Below are 23178 nucleotides of genomic sequence, written 5' to 3'. Positions count from 1 at the left end.
CACATTTTGTACCTGAAATTTTCTCTCAGATGAGAAAGGTTTTACATGAGGTGCTTTAACAACCATGAGGAGTTTAAACAGAAATTCAGAGGTTGAACCAAGAGTCAGATGTAGCTGAAACAAATATCTTACCTTGCTCTCCAGCTAAGATAAGGTCCTCAGATGAGGACTCTGCCATTATTAGGACAGGAACAAATATAAATTCCCATGACTCTTGTTGGGTTATACTTAGAATGGGGTTCTTAAATGGTTCCCCTGCCAACACTTTGAGTATCATCTCCCTCTTTGCAACTCTCTGCCCCACACCTTACACCTAGGCAGGACCTGAGGGGAGGTGCCTTTTTGGTATCTGAGAGCTTACGCTCTCAGTGTCTCCTCTTCTGGCTGCACCCTGGACGTGTGCACCTCAGAGCCATGACAAGGGGTCAGAATTTAAAATCATAGTGTGACCTTGAGCTCGTGCCTTAACCTTTCCCAGTCTCAGGTCACCTTCTTGTAAAATAAAGACACTGCCTTGTCTACTGCACAAAGGTTGTTGTGAGGCTGAAACAAAATGAAGTCTGTGAATGGGCTTTGTCATTGGGAAAGCTTTATATTTCATTGGTTCTTAGGCTGAACGCAACAAAAATACAGAGGATAAACTGTAAGAACTCCCTGATAATGCCTTTTCTAGAACAATGCAGCCTAGAGGATGTATCCTAGAGCTACGTATTTTAGATAAAACACTGGGGGAATGTTTCAGTTACCCAAGAAACATTCAATACTTGGCTTTGTTGCAAAAATATGACAGCAGGTCAACAAGATGTACTTCCATCCCCCCCAACACCACCAATTTAGATTGAATAAAAAATTAACCCTCGTGGCAGTAGAAATGCTCAATGATGTAAAATAAAGGCAATACAGGTTTGAGACTAAATGATTAAAGCAAAATAGAGAATCAGAGAGGTTGGCTCCAAGTCTGTGCTCTGCAGAGAGAACAGAGCTGTCTGGGATTGTGGGGCCCTCCCTCCTTCTTCCTTAAAGCTCCCCTAGATTATCAGGCCCAGATATTTGCCCCCCCCCCCCCACCAAATGTAAGCCATAAATTCTGGAACTGGCAGATCTCAGTGGCTAACTAATTTTATTCTCTAGAGCCAAGATTGGTTATATTTTCAGGTCGAACCCTCTTCCTGCAAAGACACACAATTCCTTGGGAAGGGTCCAGGGAACCTGGGTAGAGCCATCCAGATTCCTAGTATAAACGAATTCTGATTAGGCATCTTTGGGATTATTTTCCAGGAGAAAAACTGTTGGAAATACTGCTGTGAAAGAGTAGAATGAAAAAGTAATAGCATTTGTTAGGGATTGAATTGTGTCCCCTCAACATTCATAGGCTAAAGTCCTAGCCCCTGGGGAATATGACCCTCCTTAGAGACAGGGTTTTGACAGAAGTAATCAATTTTTTTAATTGTTTTGAACACTTATTTATTTTTGAGACAGAGAGAGCATGAACAGGGAGGGTCAGAGAAAGAGGGAGACACAGAACCTGAAACAGGCTCCAGGCTCTGAGCTGTCAGCATAGAGCCCGACGCGGGGCTTGAACCCACGGACTGCGAGATCATGACCTGAGCCGAACTCAGACGCTTAACTGACTGAGCCACCCAGGCGCCCCAGAAGTAATCAATTTTAAATGCAGCCATTAGGTAACCCCTACTCCAATATGACTGGCTTCCTGAGGAAAAGGGGAAACTGAACACAGAGACAGAAATGCACAGAGAGAAGATGAAGAGATGAGGGAGAAAAGCGTCATCTATCAGCCACAGCCTGGAACAGAGCCTTCCCTCACGGCCCTCAGAAGGACCCAACCTTGCCGACACTCGAACTCAGACCTCTGGCCTCCAGAGCTGCGAGACAGTACGTTTCGGTGGTTTAAGCCACTCAGTCTGTGGTACTTTGTAACAGCAGCCGGAGCAGACTAATACAGTGCTCATTTCAGAATGAAATTCTCATAAGCAGAAGCCATAAAGCATGATTTGAAGGAGTGGGCCAGGCAACCCACCTTTGGTATGGAATCTAGGGGTAGGCTGGGGATGGAGGTTCCCCACGGGGAAGAAGAGGTCAGCCCCTTGCTGGGGAAATTGATGGGGATTAGACAGAAGTGCACTGCAGAAACTACACTGGGCAGATTGCTGTCACCAAGAAGCAGGTGCTTCAATTGCTCAGGTGCTTTTAGAGGGACAGGGTTTTATGTGACTTTGGAGAAGGCCGTTCCAGGCAGCTTGCAACTATGGATCTGAACTGCCTTGAATTTGAATCCTGTGTCCATTCCTTGACAGCTGTGTGAACTTGGCTGGACCTCGTGTGGTATCCAGTTCACTGCAGGCTTTTTGGGTTCATGGTTTCAGGGATCGTGGGAATGAAAGGAGATAATGTGTATGCCATAGGCTTCCCCCATGATCTTTGCATGTGTTGCTCCCTCTACCTGGAACCCTTCTGTTCATCCATGTTGAACCTGCTATATCTAACTTATTCCTCCTTCTTTTTCAGGTGTCTCAGTTCAGATGTCACCTCTGATGGTTAATTTCATGTATCAACTTGACTGGGCCATAGGGTGTCCAGATATTTGGTCAGACATTATTCCGGGTATGCCTATGAGGGTGTTTTGGGATGAGATTAATATCTGGATCAGTAGACTGAGGAAATCCCCAATGTGGGTGAGCCTCACTTCAGTCAGTTGAAGGCCTTGATAGAACAAAAAGCCTATGGGGTGCCTGGGTGGCTCAGTCGGTTGAGTGTCCAACTTCATGTCATGACCTCAGTGTCCATGAGTTCAAGCCCTGCATCAGGCTCTGTGCTGACAGCTCAGAGCCTGGAGCCTGCTTTCGATTCTGTGTCTCCCTCTCTCTCTGCCCCCCACCCCCACCCCCTGCTCACTCTCTGTCTCTGTCTCTCTCAAAAATAAATAAAAACATTAAAAAAAATTTTTTTAAAAAGCCTAAGAGGGAATCCCTCCTACCTGACTGCTTCAAGTGGGGACTTCAGCTCTTTCCTTCCTTTGGGTTTGAACTGAAACCATTGGCTCTTCCTGGGTCTTGAGCCTGCCAGCCTTCAGCCTGCAATTATACCATCAGCTCTCCTGAGTCTCAGGCTTTTGGACTCAGATTGGAATTAAACCATTGGCTCTCCCAGGTCTTTTGCTTGCTGACTCACCCTGCAGATCTTGGGCTTTGCTGGTTTCTATAATTATGTGAGCCACCTCCTTCAATCCCTTATAGTAAATCAATTTCTTTCAGAGATCCTAATGGACACAGGATATATATATCCTGCTGTTTGGTTCTGTTTCTCTGGAGAATCCTGACTAATACAGATTGTGGTACCAAGAGCAAGTATAAAGGAACAGAATTTTAAAGATGAATGTTCTAAATTGATCTGGGATTTCTGGAACTGACTCTAATTTAAGATTTAAAGATGCTAATGACTTTATTTCTAGTAGTAAAGACAGCCTAATAGTCCAAAGCATGATCTGGCAACAAAGATATGCAAAGTATTGGGGACTGATACTTTCGAACATTTTTTGTCAGAGTAACAAGTATAATGAGATTGGTTGCTCCTAATGTTACTGGACAAAGTGGGGCAATAAAAAGTTGACCTTGGGGATTCAAATTCCCAGCTCAAGTGTCACATAAATGACCTGAAAGCTTCCATGTCTGCCCTGAAGGAGACCCTTATTTCCTGTGGCTATGGGGTTGAGATTGCTGAAAATCTAACTTACAAACTCATCCTGTAACTGGCTGAATTGCAATGCAGGCTGAATTCCCAGCTTCCCAGGGTGTCCACTCTTAAAGTAAAGGCATTTTCTGGGAAGGAATGGTATCCTGAAAGTTGGAATGGGGATATGTGGGAAGACCTTGATGGAGCTGGGGACACTAACCCCTAAATTCTGATAAGTCATCTTTGACAGAGGAAGCAGTTCCCCCCACACCCAGTAAAAGTGGCCTCTCAACCCCTGTCTGAAGCCCTTATGGCCTGAGGAAAGGGCAGTGGCCTGCCCTGAGGCACCGCCAAGCAAGACAATGATGATTCTCCTGAGGACCCACTGCCACCACCCCCCTTTGCTTCTAGACCTATAGCTAGACTCAGTTCTCAGCAGGACCTTAAAGGTGAGGCACAAAGTGTGACCTATGAGGAGATGTGCTACACTCCAAAAGAACTACCTGAGTTTTTAAATTTATACAGATAGGAATCTGGGGGATATTTGTGGTAATGGATCCTAAAGGTGTGGAGATAATGGTGGAAGGAACATAACAATGCATCAGGCAGAATTTATTGATAGGGGCTCACTAAGCAGGGATTCTGCATCTAATATTGCATCTTGGGGAGTGAGAAAGGCTCTAACAGTTAGTTTGGTTGGTTGGCTGAGACATGGGCCAAAAGACCCACAGTGAGTGAGCTAGAAATGCTGGATCTCATTGGTTTTATGTAAAGAAAGGGATTCAAAGAATGAGAGAAGCTGGGATGTTGGAGTGGATTTGTCATCTGGGACCTACTCACCCATCCTGGGAAGGTCCAGAAGACGTGCCTTTCACCATGACTGTGAGAAATAAATCTGTAAGGAGAGTCTTAGAAGCCTTGAAGAATTTTCTGATTGCTCTCTTCTGCAGGCAGACCGTACAGGGGGAACTTTTGTCACTCAACTGGGAAACCTAACCATAATGGGAGTGATTGGGTCCTGGGGTGGCAGCTACCTAATGGTGGCACTCAACTGGCCAAGGCAAGGAGAGCATGGATACTGTAATAGCAAAGTCAACACGGTGATCAGAATAGGCTGACATGCACAGACCCGTGGTGTTAGCTAGTTGATCATGGTGTACCTAGAAGTGAAATAGATAGGAAGCCTACTAAATTCTTACTTGTTTTGTATAAGCAGAGAAGTTCCAGGTCAAGTGAATAAAAGTCTAATCCAAATCATAAAAATAGCCATGGCTCCTCACAGTCAATTCTCAGACTTGAACCAGTTTACAGATCCAGAACTACTTGAATGAAAGGGAAGCTGGGTACCCTTGAGGAAGACCCTAGTATTTATACTGTTAATCTTCCCAGCTTTCCCCAAGGGGACCTACACCTTTTTTTTTTTTTTTTTTTTTACCAGGATAACTGTGCACCGGGGCAGAGAAAATAATCAGCCCTTCTGGGAACTACTAGACACTGGCTCTGAACTGACACTGATTCCAAGAGACCCAAATGTCACTGTGGCCCTCCAGTCAGAGTAGGGGCTTATGAAGGTCAGGTGATCAACGGGGTTTTAGCACAGATCTGTCTCACGTGAGGCCCACTGGTTCCCTGAATTCACCCTGTGGTTGTTTCCCCAGTTCTGGAATGCATAATTGAAATAGACATCCTACCTAGTAGCTGGTAGAATCCCCACATTGGTTCCCTAGCCTATGAAGTAAGGGATATCATGGTGGGAAAGGCCAACCAGAAGCCACTAGAATTGCCTTTACCTAGGACAATAGTAAACCAGGGGTACCTGGGTGGCTCAGTCAGTTGAGTGTCCTACTTCTGCTCAAGTCATGATCTCATGGTTCGTGACTTCAAGTCCCGCATCAGGCTCTCTGCTGTCTGTCAGCTTGGAGCCTGCTTTGGATCCTCTGTTCATCACCCACCCCCTTTGTTCGTTCTCTCTTTCAAAATAAATCAACCAATATTTATTTTTTCCTACATATATCCATAAAGGAAAATAGTAAACCCAAAGCAATACCACATTCCTGAAGGGACTGAAGAGATTGGTGCCCCCATCTTTAACATCAAGAATGTTAAATTTGCCCATTTGACCTGTGCAGAGGACAGGTGGATCTTGGAGAATGACAGTGCATTTTCATAAGCTTAGCCAGGTTGTGACTCCAATTGTAGCTCCTGTACCAGATGCAGTCTCATTACTTGAGAGAATCAACACATCCCAGATGCTTTTTTTTGTCCATACCTGTTCACGAGGCCCACCAGAAACAGTCTGCTTCCAGCTGACAGGACCAGCAATACACCTTCACGGACCTGCCTTGGGGGATCTCGACTCTCCAGCTCTCCATCATACTTTAGTTCACAGGGAACTTGACTTCCTTTCTCCCCCACCAGATATCACGCAGGTCCACTACAGTGACGATATTATACTGATTCAACCTAGCGAGCAAGTAAGTTGTAGCTCACTATTTCGAAGACATTCGTGGGTCAGAGGGTGGGGAATAAACATGACAAAAATTCAAGGGCCTTCTACCTCAACGAAATTTCTAGTGATCCAGTGATTTGGGCATGTTGAGATATCCCTCCCAAGGATAAGCTGTTCCATTTGGCCCCCTCCTGAAATCAAAAAAGAGGCCCACCTTGTGGGCCTCTTTGGATTTTGGAGGTAACATATACACATTCCTCACTGGGATGTGTTGCTCCAACCCACTTATTGAGTGACCTGAAAAGCTGCTGGTTTTGAGCGGGGCCTAGAATAAGAAAAGGCTCTGTGACAGGTCCAGGCTTCCGTGCAAGCTGGGCCATATGATCCAACAGATCCAATGGTGCTTAAAGTGACAGTGGCAGATAGGGATGTTGTTTGGGGCCTTTGGAAGACCCCTATAAGTGACTTGCACTACAGACCCTTAGGATTTTGGAGCAGAGTCATGCCATCCTCCGGGGATAACTACTCTCCTTTTGAGAAATAGCTCTTGGGCTTGAGTAGAGACTAGCAGAGGTCACCATGTTACCATGAGACCTGAGCTGTCCCTCATGAACTGGGTACTCTCTGACCCACCAAGTTATAATGTTGGGCACACAGAGCCGCACTCCATCATCAAATGGAAGTGGTGTATATGTAATTAGGCCTGAGCAGGCTCTGAAGGCACAAGTAAGTTACATGAGAAAGTGGTCCAAATACCCACGGTCCCCACTCCTAGTATACCACCTTCTCTCCCCCAGCCTGCACCTGTGGTATTATGGGGAGTTCTCTATGACCAGCTGATAGAGGAGGAGGAGAAGATTCCGGCCTAGTTTACCATTGGTTCTGCACAAAACACAGGCATCATTTGAAAGTGGGCAGCTGTAACATCACAGCCCCTCTTTGGGACATCCTTGAAGGGCAGTGGTGAATGAAAATCCTCCCAGTGGGCAGAACTTCTGGCAGTGTACCTGGCTGTCGTGTTTGCTCAGAAGAGGAAATGGTCAGACATGTGATTATATACTGATTCATGGGCCATGGCCAATGGTTTGGCTGAATGGTCAGGGATTTTCCACAATTGGAAAATTGGTTACAAGAAAAGTTGGGGAAGAGGTTTGTGAATAGTCCTCTCTGAAGGAGCAAAAAATGTGAAGGCCTTTGCATCCTATGTGAATTTTATTCAAAGGGTAAGCTCAGCAGAGGAAACTTTTAATAGACAAGTGCATAGGATGACCTATTCTGTGGATACCAGTCAGTCTTTTTTCTCCAGCCACCCCTGTCATCACCCACTGGGCTCATGAACAAAATGGCTATGATGGTGGGGATGGGTTCTATGCATGGGGTCAGCAGCATGGACTTCCAGTCACTAAGGCCAACCTGGCTACGGCTATCGCCAAGTGCCTAATCTGCCAACAGGAGAGACCACCAGCAAATCCCCAATATGGCACCACTCCCCAGGGTGGTCAGCCAGCTACCTGGTGGCAGGTTAATTACCTTGGACCACTCTCATCATGGAAGGGGCAATGTCTTCTTACTAGAATAGAAATTTACTCTAGATATGCATTTTCCTTCCCTGCATGAAATGCTTCTGCCAAAAATACCAGACAGAATGCATTATCTGCCATCATGGTATTCCATGGTATTCCAACATAGCACTGCTTCTGATCAAGGAAATCCCTTCACAGCAAATGAAGTGTGGCAATGGGCCCATGATCATGGAATTCACTGGTGTTACCATGGTCCCCACCATCTTGAAACAGCTGGCATGACAGAAGGGTGCAATGGCCTTTGAAGACTCAGTTACAGCTCTAGTTAGGTGGCAATACCTTGCAGGGCTGTCTATAGTCTGAATCAGTGTCCAGTATGTGGTGCTGTTTCTCCAATAGCCAGAATTCACTAGTCCTGGGATCAAGGGATGGAGATGGGAAAGACTCACTATTACCCCTAGTGACCCAGTAGCAAAATGTTTGCTTCTTATTCCCACAACCTTATGCTCTGCTGGCTTAGAGATCTTTGTTCCAAAGGAAGGAGTGTTCTTGCCAGGAGATACAACAATGATTCCATTGAACTGGAAGTTAAGACTGCTGCTTGGTCACTTTGGGCTTCTCATGCCTTTGAATTAATAGACAAAGAAGAAGTTATTGTGCTGACCACGTGACTGATCCCAACTACCAAGGAGAAACTGGACTATTACTCTACAACGGGGGTAAGGGAGAGCACGTCTGGAATTCAAAAGCTCCCTTAGGGTGTCTCTTAGTGCTACTGTTCCCTGAAATAAATGTCAGTTGAAAACTACAACAACCCAGACTAGGGAGGACAGGAATGGCCCTTCAGGAATGAAGGTCTGGATCACCCTACCAGGTAAAGAATAACAACCAGCTGAGGTGTTTGCCTGGGGCAAAGAAAATACAGACGGGTAGTGGAAGAAGGCAGTTATAAATACCAGCTATGACCATGTGACCAGTTACAAAAATAAGGACTGAACTTGTCAAGAGCATTTCCCCCTTAGTGTGTTATAAATATATAAATATATATACAGCAAATATCTTTGCTATCTTTCTTCTCTTATCCCCTTATCATGTAACATAAAACACAAAACACATTGACTTTAGGGGCACCTGGGTGGCTCAGTCAGTTAAGCATCCAACTCTTGGTTTTGTCTCAGGTCATGATCTCATGGTTTGTGAGTTCAAGCCCCGTGTCAGGTTCCATGCTGACAGTGCTGACAGCCTGCTTGGGATTGTCTGTCTTTCTCCCTCTCTCTCTGCCCCTTCCCTGTTTGCTCTGTCTCAAAATAAAGAAACTTAAGAGAATTAAAAAAAAAAACAACATTGATTTTATATCACAGTATTTAAATATTGTTAACTTTATATCATAGTATTTAAATTATGGGATATCCAGGGGGAAGAGTAACTATCTCTCAAGGACTTTACCTCCTCTTCTGGGGAAGGGTTTAGTATGATTTTGGTTGTACACAGCATACTCACATTATGAGCTTTAGGCAGGATTGTAACCTTGTTATTGTCTCCATTTGGGGATTAAGTATTATTTAAGGAGATGTCTATGGGCACCAGCTTGACATGTGGTCAATTTTATGTGTCAACTTGAGTGGACCACCAAATGGCCAGACATTCTAGGCATGTCTACAGGGGTGTTTATAGAGAAAATTAATATTTAAATCAGTACTGAGTAAAGAAGATTGCTCTCCACAATAGGTGGGCCTCATCTAATCAGTTGAAGGCATTAATAGAACAAAAGGCTGACCCTCCCCTAAGTAAGACCGAATTCTCCTGCCTGGTGGCCTTCAAACTGACACATCCTCTCTTCCTAGTTCTACAGCAGCTTCCAGCCTTCTGACTCAAACTGGGACATCAGCCAAGCAGATTTTGGACTTGCCAGCTCCATAATTACATAAGCCAGTTTTTAAAAGAACCTCTCTCTCTCTCTCCTGTTGATTCTGTTTTTCTGAAGAACCCTGATTAATGCAGGGATGAGATGAGAGGAGAAGAGAGCATCAGAGTGATGGGCATATGAGGGGCACATGGCTGAGAACACCAGTGATGGTGTGGGAAGACAGAAAACAGTTTCCAAGACGAGGTCTGCCTATTTCTCTGTGTAGACCCAATCAAACAAACCCACATATGAAAATCCAGATTTGTATGACAGGCAAAGTTAGGAGCCATAACACCTTTACAAAAGAGCCTTGTAAGTATGGCAGTCCTCCCTTATCCGCGGTGGATATGTTCCTAGACTCCCTTATATCGCCTTTCTTTCCTATGTATACTTACCTATGAGAAAGTGTAATTTATAAATTAGGCATTTTGTGAATGTCATCTCTCTCTCTCTTTCTCTCAGAATATCTGTTGTACGGCATTCACCCTTCTTGTGATGATGTGAGGCGATAAAATGCCTAAGTAATGAGATGAAGTGAGATAAATGATGTAGGCATCGTGACGTAGCGTTAAGCCACTGTTGACCTTTTGAAGGCAGAAAGTGAACCCGCAGAGAAAGGGGGACCACTGTGTTTTTAAAGCTTCCAGTTGCCCTAGGCATTTGCTACAGGATTGTATTAGGCTATCAGGACTCTTGCCTGAAACCGGGTACTTCTGTGTCTGGCAAGATCACCAAGGCCCTCTGGGAGCTCCGTAGCAGGTTTGGCCCAGGTCGGGCTCTTACCTCTCAGGATGGTGACATTACGAAGGATTTCTCCATGCCGCGTGTCCACAGCTTTCATCTCCTCCACGATCATGGAGAGGTTGCGGACGTTGAAGTCCAGCCGGGCACTGAGCAAGCTGAAGCGCTCCCGGAGCAGGTCTGTGGTGCCCAGCATGAGGGAGACGGACTTGTTCAGGTAGTAGAGCTCCTCGGCGTGGGTGTGGAAGCCCAGCGTGCAGGAGAGCCGCACGTCGTCCAGGTACTTGAGCATGCTGTGCACGTGGTTGTCGGTGGCATTGATGTTGGTGAAGATGGTGCCGATCTCGATCTCGTGAGAAGCCATGCGTCCTTCTAGCGTCTCGAACCTCTCCACCGTGCGGTTCTGGGCATAGCGGGTGTGGTACTGCAGATCGTGCATGTTCTCCTCGTGGTCGTCCAGGAAGGACGAGATGTTATCCAGCTGTAGCTGCAAGCCCATGACCTGCAGCACCAGGTCGTGCATGCTCTCGGAATTCTGGCTGATGCGCTGTGAGGAGACCCCCAGAGTGGCCTGGATGTTCTTGACCACTTCTCCGGTCTTGGCCGATGTGGTACGCAGGCTGCTGAAGAGCCGGGTGTAGTTTTGCCAGTCAGTGACAATCTTCTGGAGGGTCAGGGTCTCCTCATCAGTCTTCCGCCGGATCCCATGGATCCACTCTGAAGTCTGCCCAACAGTGAAGTTGATCTGGTGGACAGAAGCCTTGACATCATAGCACTCCTGGGTGAGGTCCTTCAGAGAGAGGTCCAGGCCAGCTGTGGTGGCCTGCCAGCCTCTCACCTGGGTGAGAAAGAACCCCAGAGACTGGTTGACCTGGTGGATGGAGAAGGAACAATTGCCCATCTCCTGGGAGATTTGACTGCTGGTGGTGGAGAGCAGTTCATGGGTCTGAGAGGTCTGGTCCAGCTGGACCTCCTGGGCCAGAAGCATCTTCTGAATTCCTTCCAGCTCTTCCTGCAATTTTCTGATCTCTTGCTCCAGCTGCCCAGCCTCATGGCAGAAGGAACAATTGTTTGGGGCTTTCAGATCTTTAGGAGAAAGGGACAACATTTTGAGTTGCTGAAGGATCATGGGACAAAAGTGGCTTCTTTAAATATTTCGGAGCATAATGAATTGTCAAGTGGCTTCCTGTTCCCTCTTCCTATCCTAAGTCTGCTATGAAATCCTTTATGGAAAAATCTTGCCATCTCTATGAAATCTTATTTTGACCAAATGTCTTTACTATGACTTGAAATGTAGAATTTGGGACATTTTTTTTTCCAACTCACCACCAAATTCTCGAGAACATATCTTCGTAACTTTTTGAAGGTTGCCAAGAACTGCCCATTTAAACTTTATTTTAACATTTCTCCAAACACTTTTATATTTGCTATCTTATCAGTACATTTATGGGGAAAAGACGGTACAGGGATTATTTCTCCCATGTGTCAGATGAGAAATGAGGCACAGAGAAGATGCCTGCCAAACATCACTCAGCCTGTACTTTCTCTTTCCATCAGGGCAGACCACCTCTACCCCTTCTCTTATGGCTCCTCTGTCTCTGCCTCAGAACGAGAATGTCCCTAGCTAACGCAGGAGATAGACAGCATCCTGAATTGTGCACACTTTAAGGCAGTAGTGAGGCAAGGGCAGACTTGCCAAGAGGCTTCAGAAGATCCTGAAAATAATCTCAGATACTTGAGAATAACTGGGGAATGTCTCTGGGTTCCTTCTCTGCCTCCTAATGCTTTACAAAGTCTACCTCCAAGCCTTCTCTACCTGTAGGCTCTGGCTAGATCTGTACCTCACACAGAAACCCTGGCCCCAGTCCTGGGTGAAACCCAGGGCAGCTGCCCACTCGGGATGAACTGGGAGGCAGGGAGTCATAGCTGCCCTTCCCTTGTGCCTAGAGGGTGGCTTAAGGCTTCCCTGCTCCAGGGCACCATGGTCTGGGGAGGAACACTCACCCCTCCCCAATTAACCCTGGTCTTCCATCATTGTCATTAGCACATCTGGACACTGGACACTTACCCAGGCCTTGAAGATTTTCCTGCATGGACATCAGCTTCTTGTCATAGACAGCCTGGGCCAGGGAGATGTCTTCTGAGAGAGAGTCCACTTTCCTGAAAACTATATGGGAAATACAGATGAGAAACTGGGGCAGGGTCTTAGCTCAGAGAAACAGCAGTCTTTTGGTGAGAAGGCATTTTTATCAGTCTTTCTGCAACCAAAACCATTCATCCTTCTACAGGACTTTTCAGTGGTGGTAAGGGAAGATGCTTCTTATGGCCAGAGTTCACACATTCTATATCCATCTAGATCTATATCTGTTTATACACCTCTCTTAAATATATATATGTATGCACATACATGTGTGTGTGTGTGTGTGTGTATAGTTGCCAAATCATTTATATAGAGTATGATACAAACATTAAAAGTTTGTGTGTGTGTGTGTGTGTGTGTGTGTGTGTATATATATATATATATATATATATATATCCTTGTGCCTACATATATATACATGTGTGTGTATATATGTATCTATCTCCATCCCCATCCAGATTTTAAAACTAGGGCCTGACCCCCACAGGATAGAATAGGGAAAATTAAGAAAAAAATGTAAAAAGAATATAAAAATATTCTTAATCCTACCACTGAGAGATAATAGCCATCAATACCTTCATGCATCTCTTAGACTCTTATCTCCATAATCATTCTATAGCTACATAGATATAGGTATACTCTTTTAGAAAACAACAGAAAAAATGGAATGTTCTGAACATCTCATCTGTTTTCTTTCATTTTGCATCACTAGTATCATGTCATGGACATTTTTCCATTGAGGTTTAAATTGCCTTAAAATCATTACGTTTAGGGGCATCTGGGTGCTTAAGCACTGACTTCAGTTGCTTAAGCGTCTGACTTCAGCTCAGGTCATGATCTTGGGCTCTGTGAGTTCGAGTCCCAAGTCGGGCTCTGTGCTGACAGCTCAGAGCCTGGAGCCTGCTTCGGATTCTGTATCTCTCTCTCTCTCTCTCTGCTCCTCCCCCACTCACGCTCTGTCTCTCTCACTCTCAAAAAAGAATAAATGTTTTAAAAAATATTTAAATCATTACTTTTAATGCATGTATCATACTCGATATAAATGATTTGGCAATTATATAAAAATCTCCTGTGGTTGGGGGACACCTAAGCCACCTCCCTTTCTGAGCCTACAAATAAAACTTGATATGTAAATATGAGTAACACTTGTTCCTAGAAATAATCCTTATATTTGGTGGTTGTGTGTATATGGTTATTCTCTTAGAATGAATTGCTGGAAGTAGAATTAATGGGTCAAAGGGCATTAATATTTTTTAAGTCTTTGATACATGTTGCCAAACTGACTCCTAGAAGAGGATTTATCAGCTTACACTGCATGGGGAGTCTCACCCCCTTCTCAGGGGTCAGTGCTGGCCAGTGATTACAGCACATCTGGGCAGCAGCAGGATTCCTGGCTTTCTCTAGCAAGTGTCTGGCTGGACGAGGAAGTGAGAGGAGGGCCCGGATTGGATGGAGGTAGACCATATGTTTCCCCCAGAGCCTAGGAAGGTAAGTGCACAGGGATGGAATGAACTCCGCCAAGAGAACTGGGTCATGCAACTTCTCGTCCACACTTGCCTCAGATTTGCAGGGTGACTTCGGGCAAGTCAATTAACCTTTCTGGAGCTCAACTGAATCATCTGTAAAAGGCAAGTATGAAGCTAGATGACCTCTAATGTTCTTCTCAGCTCCAAAACGCCATGATTCCAACTTTTTTGGAATCTCTGGGCTTTAATATCGTATGTCTGAGAGCTGTTGAGACTTAATTAGTAACAGTGACATGTTGAGAGGTCCTAGGAACAGTTCTATGCCATTTTATTACACTAGCACTTAGAGTTTACAGTATTTGTCATTCCATTTGAGTCTCCCCCAAGTTAAAATCCCTTGTATAGATAGGGAAACAGAGGTGCAGACTTTGATTCTTATTCTAATGCTTTATAAAGTCCCCTCCAAACCAATAGCCAAGGGCTCATTCATATAATTCACCTTGTTCATTTCTTCACAGAGAGTTTCATGATCTGTAATTACATAGTTTTCCTTACTTTTTAGATCTTATTTTTTTCTCATCTTTTCAAAATTGAGTCTTATAATTATACTAAAAAGAGTATACATGTATAATTTATAAATAAATAGGCATATTTTACAGGTGTGAGATTATCGGGTTTTTCTTTTCCAATATTTAATTGTAAAAATTTTCAAAGAGTAATCAAAAGACTTGTACAATCCTACTTGCACAGTAGGCAGTAATATATCAACTGCCTACATTCTATAATTAACATTTTACTATAGGGTGCTTGGGTGGCTCAGTCATTAAGCATCTTACTTTGGCTCAGGTCATAACCTCATGGTTCGTGAGTTTGAGTCCCACATCGGGTGAACTCAAGCCCCCTCCCTTCAGGTGAGCACGAGCCTTGCTTCAGGTAAAACATGAGCCCTGCTTCAGGTGAGCCCCACTTCTCTCTCTCTTTCTCTTGGCCCCTCATGGAACTGCCCCTTGTGGAATTCTCTCTCTCTCTCTCTCTCTTCTCTGCCCCTTGCTCACTTGCACCCCCCTCTCTCAAAAAATAAAAAAACAACAAAAAACCATTTTACTATATTTACTATTTTTTTAAATTTTACTATATTTACTATATTTACTATTGTATATATGTCCATTTTATCTTTTTATCCATTCACCTACCCATCTAATTTTTTGATGCATTTTAAATCAAATTTTTTTACTGATGGGGTGCACAGTCAAAAAAAGGTCACTGGTTACTGCTCTAGACCAAGGGCTGGCAAAGTAGGATCTGCATATGTAATCTAACCCAATGTCATTCTGTTGGAACATAGCCATCCCCATTCATTTTCATATTATCTCTGGCTGCTTTGGCTCCACAATGGCAGAGTGGTTTTGACAAAGACCATGTGTGGCCCATAAATCCTAAAATATTTACTACCTAGCCCTTTACAGAAGGTTTGCCAAACCGTGTTCCAGGTTATAATCCCCATAATGACAAGGCCTATGTTTTATTAAGCAGTGTATGCCCAGTGCCTAATACAGTTCTTGGCTTATAGTATGCATGCAACAAATACTTGATTGAATGAATAAGTGCATTTTCATTTCCCTGCAAGGAAGACGGATTTTGCTCAATCCTCCAGACTTTATCCACAGTCCTGACCATAATGCCTTGACTAGGACCATCCACATATGTACTCACAAATCTCTAGTCATTCATTTGACAAATATTACCGAGCACCTACCAGCCAGGCCAGGACGATGCCCAGCCCACCCTGCTCTGGGGACTTTGAAGGCCCAGGCTGGAGGCAAAAGCACAAAAGGAAACCTAAAGTTCTCCCTGGAGTCCCCAAATGCACTCCTCGCCCCCAATTATTACAATCTTCTGCTCATTCATTCTGGATCTTAGGGCAAATCACTTCACCTCTCCAGGTATGTGGAACGAGGGCAGCCTCCCGTTTCGGGGCTGGTTAAGATGACTCACGAATATCATGTATACGATGGTGCCTAGCAACTGGTGGGCACCGATGACTGTCCATAGCTTCTGAAGTGTGGTTGTGCCTGTGTTCTGCTCTGGCCTCAGGTTTGTGGCTACTGGAGCTTTACTAATGGACCTGCGGGTGCCGGGAGCTGAGGCCCTAAAAGGCCTGACCAGGAACCTCTGGAGGTTCCCTGATGTCGTTTGCCACCTCAGAATGGTGGCCCGCAGCTCCCCACCTCCTCTGGCCCAGGATTTTGGCTACTTTCTGAGAGGCCAAGCCCCGTAAAGTGATTTAGCAGGAAAAGGTGGGGCTGACCCAGGTGAGAGGCTTGGAAAGTTCTTGAAATCAATGGTCCTCCAACCTGGTTGCACTCTGGAATTACCTGAGAAGCTTCTATAGTTTAGTAAGGCCTGGGTCCTGCCCAGAGATTATGATTTCATTCATCTGGAGCCAGGAATCCTGCCATTAGGCATTTTAAATGCCTTTTAAGGTCCAGACAAAACTGAGAACTGCTCCCTCTGATGACGAAACGTAAGGGCCTCATCCTGGTGCTCCCTTTACCTGGCACAAAGTAGGTGCTCGGCTTGTGTTAGATTCCTTAACACCTTTAGGATTCCTGCATTATGACAAGAGTGTCCATTCAAGTCATTAACATGCTCACCTTGTGCCCTCAAGCCAAGCGAGCCAGCGGCTGAATATCTTTAGCCAGGACTGGGACCAGGTGCTCCCATTTAGGGAGGCGCTCATTCTCAGGGTCACACAAGTGCAGGGGCGGCACCTGGACTGAGGCACCCCACCCTGCTCCTCACTTGTCTCACCTGCGTCCCGGCTTTGTCCCCAATATCTAGTCCACAGGAACAAGCAAACCTACTGGCTGCTCTTTAGCAAACCTACTGGCTGCCCTTAGTAACATCTGGATTTTTTAAAATCTGAAGCTAAGTGTAATGGGACTGCAGTGAGAAGCTGTCACATCTGTTCCCCTCAGTTTACCGTAATCTATTAGCATCCAGGAGGCAGGGCTGCCTAAACTTGGCTGTGCACCATCATCTGGGTTGGCTACCATGGTCATACAAGCTGTAGTGCTCATGAGAGCCGCCAAACTCCAGGTCCCTGGGCTTCGCCTACAGGACTCTCATTTCATAGGTTCCAGCGAGACTCAGGAATTTGCATTTTAACAAATACTGGGGGGCGATCCTGATGCAGGCAGGCATCCAACCTCACTTTGAGAAACACTCACAAAGACCATGGAAGGGGTTTAGACATTGCCAACAGAGTGATCTCAACCCTGGATGGACATTACCTGGGCTGGGGCACAGAATTGGTAGCTTTTAAAGCTCCCAGGTGATTCTCACATGGAGCTGGAACTGGGAACCGTTGAGCTGGTCCTGTCCTCTCATTTTCCCAGTAGGAAAACAGACTCCCTAGAGAGCAAGTGCCTTGCTCAAAGCCACACAGCTACAAATTGACCGGAATCCAGGGGCCAGCCTTTGGAGTCTGAACCAAGCATGAAGATCCCCAGAAAGATGCTGGACTCCCAGATGCCACTGGGAGCCTGCACTCACCCAGAGAGGCCAGCACGGCCACGGCCACCAGGAGCAGGGCCAGGAAGAGATAAAGAATCCGCACCGACGTGTGCAAAGACAGGTTCTTCTGGCAGCGGCTGCAGCGGGGCCCCGGCCGGCCTGTTGGGGAACAAAGCAGACCAGTGGCTGAGGCTGCAGGCGAAGGGACAGTTTCATGTTCCTACTCTAACCTGTCTCATCACATATCAAACCAGCCTCCAGGAAGGGAGTTGTTCTCCATTTTCATGTCTGCCCATCTCCCTGTGTTTTCTCTAGGTGCTTAAGCTTTGAGAAATAGAAGAGACCAGAATCGGGGTCTTCCAAGAACAGCCCATGACTGCCACCAGTGTCCTTTATGGCAACGTCAATCAGCCCATGGTGTGGGGAAACACCTCTTCCTGGTGCATTGGCCTTACGATGGTCCACAACACAGGGCAGTCGGCTTTGTTTCACCACTGGATGACCAACTTGTTCCAATTTGCCTCCGACTTTCCGGGCTTTAGCACTGAAAGTCTCCTGTTGTGGGAATTTCTCAGCATGGGGAAAACCAGTCACACACCCTGGGAAACCCCTCAGTCCCCAAACTTTTCGGGTAACGAGCAGTTCTCCTGGAAACGGAATGAATGGTTCCAGTCCACCAGTTGGGTCCCTGGTATGGAAGAAGAAAGAAGCCAGGTGTTCTGGCTACTCGGGCACATGGCCAACGTCCAGGAGGCATGCAGTGATGTCCCCGGTTGTGACATTTCTAAGGCGGATTTGGCTTCAGCTGCATATTATGAGTACTGGGAATGTTTTAAAATTCCTGATGCTTCCTTTGCATTCAAGACCGAAAGAAATCAGAATTAATGAAGGCTGGTCACAGGCATCCTGGCATGGTTACAATATACAGCCGAGGCTGGGGTGCCTGGGGGTCTCAGTCGGTTGGGCATCCAACTTCGGCTCAGGTCATGATCTCACTGTTGGTGGGTTTGAGCCCAGCGTCGGGCTCTGTGCTGACAGCTCAGAGCCTGGAGCCTGCTTTGGATTCTATGTCTCCTTCTCTTTCTGCCCCTCCCCTGTTCATGCTCTGTCTCTCTCAAATAAATAAATGTTATATGTAAAAAAAAAAATACAGCCAAGGTTGAGAACAGCTGCTCTAATCTAACCAGAACCCACCAAATTCTACTCTAAGTAACAGTTCAGGTGGCATTGGTTTCTGACACTATCCAAATGCTAAGGTGGGTCCTGTGGGCTAAGTGGTTGAACCACTTGGGTGGCATGGGATATGGTGAAGGGGACAGTTCTGGGCCAGCTAGAGGACGGGTCCTGGGGGAGATGGCAGAGGTCCCTGACAGGTCTCAGGAGGAGCCCTAGAGACAGATGTCACTTGTGTCAGACTTTGACATCATCCACACTATATAACCCAGGCCTATGCAACTCTGCCCTTCCCCCTCCAGGAAGCAATGGGGGAAGGATTTTGAAGACATGTAGAGAGGTAAGTCAGCAGCCTGGGGGTGGGGGCAGGGAGATCAGAGGGCAGCCCTTACCCTCTTGTGTGCATGGGAAGGTCGGCATGTCCTCGTCGTCACCAGCCAGCTCCTCTTCTGTAACATACAACGCATCTCTGTCGCCGGTGGCCGACCTCACTGTGACGGAGCCAGTGCTGTCAGACCCGGGGCTGGAACCTCGAGCCATGCCCACCCCTCTCCAGCTGCCCAGTTCATTTACAATCCCCACACCCCATGCCCACCCCCACCCTTGAGTACAAGTCAGCCCACCTGAGCTCCAGGTGACCCGGAGGAAAGGGGAAGGGGGAGGGAGAGAAGAATCGAGTGGCTGAGGAACTGAGATGTCCCAACACCTCTGGGCAAGGAGATTTCATGATCTCCCACAAGCCGGTAAAGATCCACAGGCCAGCTCTGCTGCCTCCTTGCTCTGTACCTTGCTCAAAGCCCTGGGATGGAATCAGAAGGAATAAGCGCTGGTTGCCTGACCCGGCTCAGCCATCCTTCCGTTCCCTGGCACATGGTAACCCAAGCAGAATTCCTCTGCTCCACGGTCAAGTGTGAATCTACAAGACTCTGCATCCAGCCCAGCTGGGGGAGCTGCAGAAAGGAGGAAGTGGGAACAAAGAGAATACAGAATGGTGGAAATGGTCACAGACCTCTGCCTCACGCTCTGCCTCATCCGGGACCTGCCAGGGTGTGGAAGGGACCATGGGAGGAGCAGGTCTCCCTGGGGCCATGTGTTCCCTAAGTAAGACCTAGGTGATGGATTCCCTCAATCAGAAGATTGCTTTTGTTCCCTCAGACACCTCATACCTCCTCCTCCTTCCAGGACCTGGTCTTTTAGAAATGATGAGGAGAAAGACACCCAAAATAGGCAGAGTGAGCCAGAGTGGGTGTTTAAGGATGGAGCCACCCAGTACTTCTGTCCTGGGAAGTGTGGATGTGTGTGGCGGGGGGGGGGGGGGGGGGGGGGGGGGGCGGGGTGGTGTACGAGCTGATCATGATGACTGAATTCCTGGGAGATATCTGTTGAGGGGATTTTTTAAAACTATGCCTCAAAATCCAGAAGCAATAAAAGAAAGAGATTAATACATTTGACCACATGACAATAAAATAACAATGCTTTGGCATGACCAAAACAAAGTCAATGACAAACTGGGAGAAAATATTCATAGCACATATTATAGACAAAGAGGCAATATACCAAGTTTCTAAAGAGCTTTAAAAATTCAGGAAGTGGAATTAATCCCGTAGTCCCAGAATACAAAATCAACGTACAGAAATCTGTTGCATTTCTACACCCTAATGATGAAGCAGCAGAAAGAGAAATTAAGGCATCAATCCCATTTGCAACTGTGCCAAAACCAATAAAATGTTCAGGAATAAACCTAACCGAAGAGGTGAAAGACCTATACAACCGGATGAAAACTATACAACCCGGATGAAAGAAATTGAGAATTACACAAAGAAATGGAAAGATATTCCATGCTCCTGGATAGGAAGAACAAATACTGTTAAAATGTCTATACTACCCAAAACAATCTACACATTTAATGCAGTCCCTATCAAAATACCAACAGCATTTTTCACAGAACTGGAATTAACAATCCTAAAATGTGTACAGAGCCACAAAAGACCCTGAATAGTCAAAGCAATCTTGAAAAAGAAAAACAAAACTGGAGTATTACAATTTCAGACTTCAATTTATACTACAAAGCTGTACAAACATGGTAATGGCACAAAAATAGACACACTGATCAATGGAACAGAAAAGAAAACGCAGAAATAAGCCCACAATTATATGGTCAATTTATTTTTGACAAAGCAGGAAAAAATATGCAATGGGAAAAAGTCTCTTCAACAAATGGCAGTGGGAAAACTGGACAGCAGCATGCAAAAGAATGACACCGGACCAGTTTCTTACACCATACACAAAAATAAATTCAGAATGGAATTTAAAATGAAAATTCATTTGCAAATGACATATCTGATAGAGGGTCAATATCCAAAATATATAAAGAATGTATAAAACTCAACACCCCCAAAATGAATAATCCAATTAAAAATGGGCAGAAGACATGGACAGACATTTCTCCAAAGAAGACATCCACTTGGCCAACAGGCACGTGAAAAGATGCCCAACATCACTCATCATCAGGGAAATGCAAATCAAAACCACAACGAGATATCACCTCACACCTGTCAGAATGGCTAAAATCAAAACACAACATAAGTGAGGATGAGGATGTGGAGAAAAAGAAACCCCCTTGCACTATTGGTGGAAATGTAAACTGCTCCAGCCCCTGTGGAAAACAGTATGGAGGTTCCTCAAACAGTTAAAAATAGAACTACCCTATGATCCAGTAATTACACACTGGGCATTTACCCCCTCAACAAAATACAAAAACACTAATTCAAAGGGATACATGCACCTGATGTTTATTGCAGCATTATTTACAATAGCCAAATTATAGAGGCAGCCAAATGTCCGTCGACAGATGAATGGATGAAGAAGTGGTATATACACCTAATGGAATATTATCCAGTCATAAAAAGAATGAAAATTTGCCATTTGCAATAACATGGATGGAGCTAGACAGTATAATGCTAAGTGAAATAAGTCAGTCAAAGAAAGACAAATACCATATGATTTCACTCATATGTGGAATTTAAGAAACAAAACAAATGAGCAAAGGATAAAAAAAGGGAGAAAGACAAATCAAGAAACAGACTCTTAACTATAGAGAACAAATTGATGGTTACCAGAAGGAAGGGGGTCGAGGGATGGATGAAATAGGAAAACCTAAACCCAAAAATCCTATAGAAAAATGGACAAAAGACCTGAACAGGCAATTATGAAAAGAGATAAAAAATGTCCCCTAAGTGTTTCCAATTAAGCAATAAATAAGTCATGGGGATAAAAGGTACAGCATAGGGAAGGTAGTCAATGGTATTATAATAGTGTCGTATGGTGACAGACGGTAGCTACATTTGTGGTGAGAATAGCATAATGTATAAACTTGTCAAATCACTATGCTGTACACCTGAAACTAATGTAACATTGTGTGTCAACTATAGTTCAGTTGAAAAAAAAAAAAAAAGGTCCCCTAAACAAATGAAAAGATGTTCAGCTTTATTCTAAGACAAAATGCAACTTAAAACTACAGTATGAGGGGCGCTTGGGTGGCTCAGTCTGGTAAGTGTCCGGCTTCAGCTCAGGTCATGATCTCACAGTTCAGGAGTTCGAGCCCCACGTTGGGCTCTGTGCTGACAGCTTGGAGCCTGGAGCCTGCTGCACATTCTCTGTCTCCTTCTCAGTGCCCCTCCTGTGTTCATGCTGTCTCTCTCTTTCAAAGAATAAATAAACATTAAAAAAAGTTTTTTTTAACTACAGTGTGAAAACGGTTCTCAACTATCAGATTGGCAAAAATGCAGAGGCTGATAATATACTGCATTGGCCAGGCTATGGGGAATTGGGGTGGAAATGCAAATGGCCCAGACCTGGTGGAGGGGAATTAAACACATACATATTTGTCCTCTGACCCCACAATCATACTTCTATAAATTTATCCATAATATACACCTCCAACAATCTGAAAACATATATGACAAGGTTATTCACTTCAGAATTATTTGTAATTGCGAAAACTGAGAACTATCTAAATATTCAAGCATGGGAGATTGGTTAATATACTATGGTTATATACACACAATGGGACCCTATGCAGCTATACAAATGAATACAGAAATCTCAATCAACTGACATGGATAATTTCCAGGAGATATTAAATAAAAAAGCAAAGTGCAAATATATAGTACGCTACCTTTTTTGTAAGAAAGAAGGGAAAATAAGAAAACATGCATATATCTGCTTACTATTAAAAGAAGAAACACAGGAAAGAAAAAACAAAAAACAAAAAGTTGTTTTCTACAAAGGATGAGGTGGGAGAAATAGGGTGAAAGGGATATAGACAGAGTGGCATTTCTCTGAGTGAAACTTTTTTAGTTTTGACTTTCGAAAACATTTAATATTTTACACATTCAAAACATTAAATTTTATTGGTTAAAAAAAACCCACCTACCTAGAACCAAATGAACCTAATTTACATTTTGAAATGACTACAAAGCATACTGAAGGAAAGAACTAATCTACTAAATCAGCTAAAATTATTTAATCTAAGTAAACTAAATAAATTAGTTTTGACTATGTAATCTCTATCT

At 44.9% G+C, this 23178-nt stretch overlaps 1 protein-coding gene across 1 annotated transcript in view; it reads right to left on the bottom strand.

Annotated features, from left to right (window-relative positions):
* Positions 1-23178, bottom strand: part of SCARA3 (scavenger receptor class A member 3) — a 50739-nt gene that overhangs the window by 7659 nt on the left and 19902 nt on the right. Inside the window, exons 2-5 of the mRNA XM_019440851.2 lie at positions 18997-19095; positions 17471-17590; positions 12378-12476; positions 10352-11395 (exon numbers count right to left, since the gene is read on the bottom strand). Of these exons, the coding sequence (XP_019296396.1) occupies positions 10352-11395; positions 12378-12476; positions 17471-17590; positions 18997-19095 (1362 nt within the window). The remainder of the gene's footprint in view (positions 1-10351; positions 11396-12377; positions 12477-17470; positions 17591-18996; positions 19096-23178) is intronic.

Source organism: Panthera pardus, unplaced genomic scaffold (assembly GCF_024362965.1).
Source record: "Panthera pardus isolate Hobbes unplaced genomic scaffold, ASM2436296v1 HiC_scaffold_13, whole genome shotgun sequence".
Lineage (NCBI taxonomy): Eukaryota > Metazoa > Chordata > Mammalia > Carnivora > Felidae > Panthera > Panthera pardus.
This window is presented reverse-complemented; position numbering and strand designations above follow the sequence as displayed.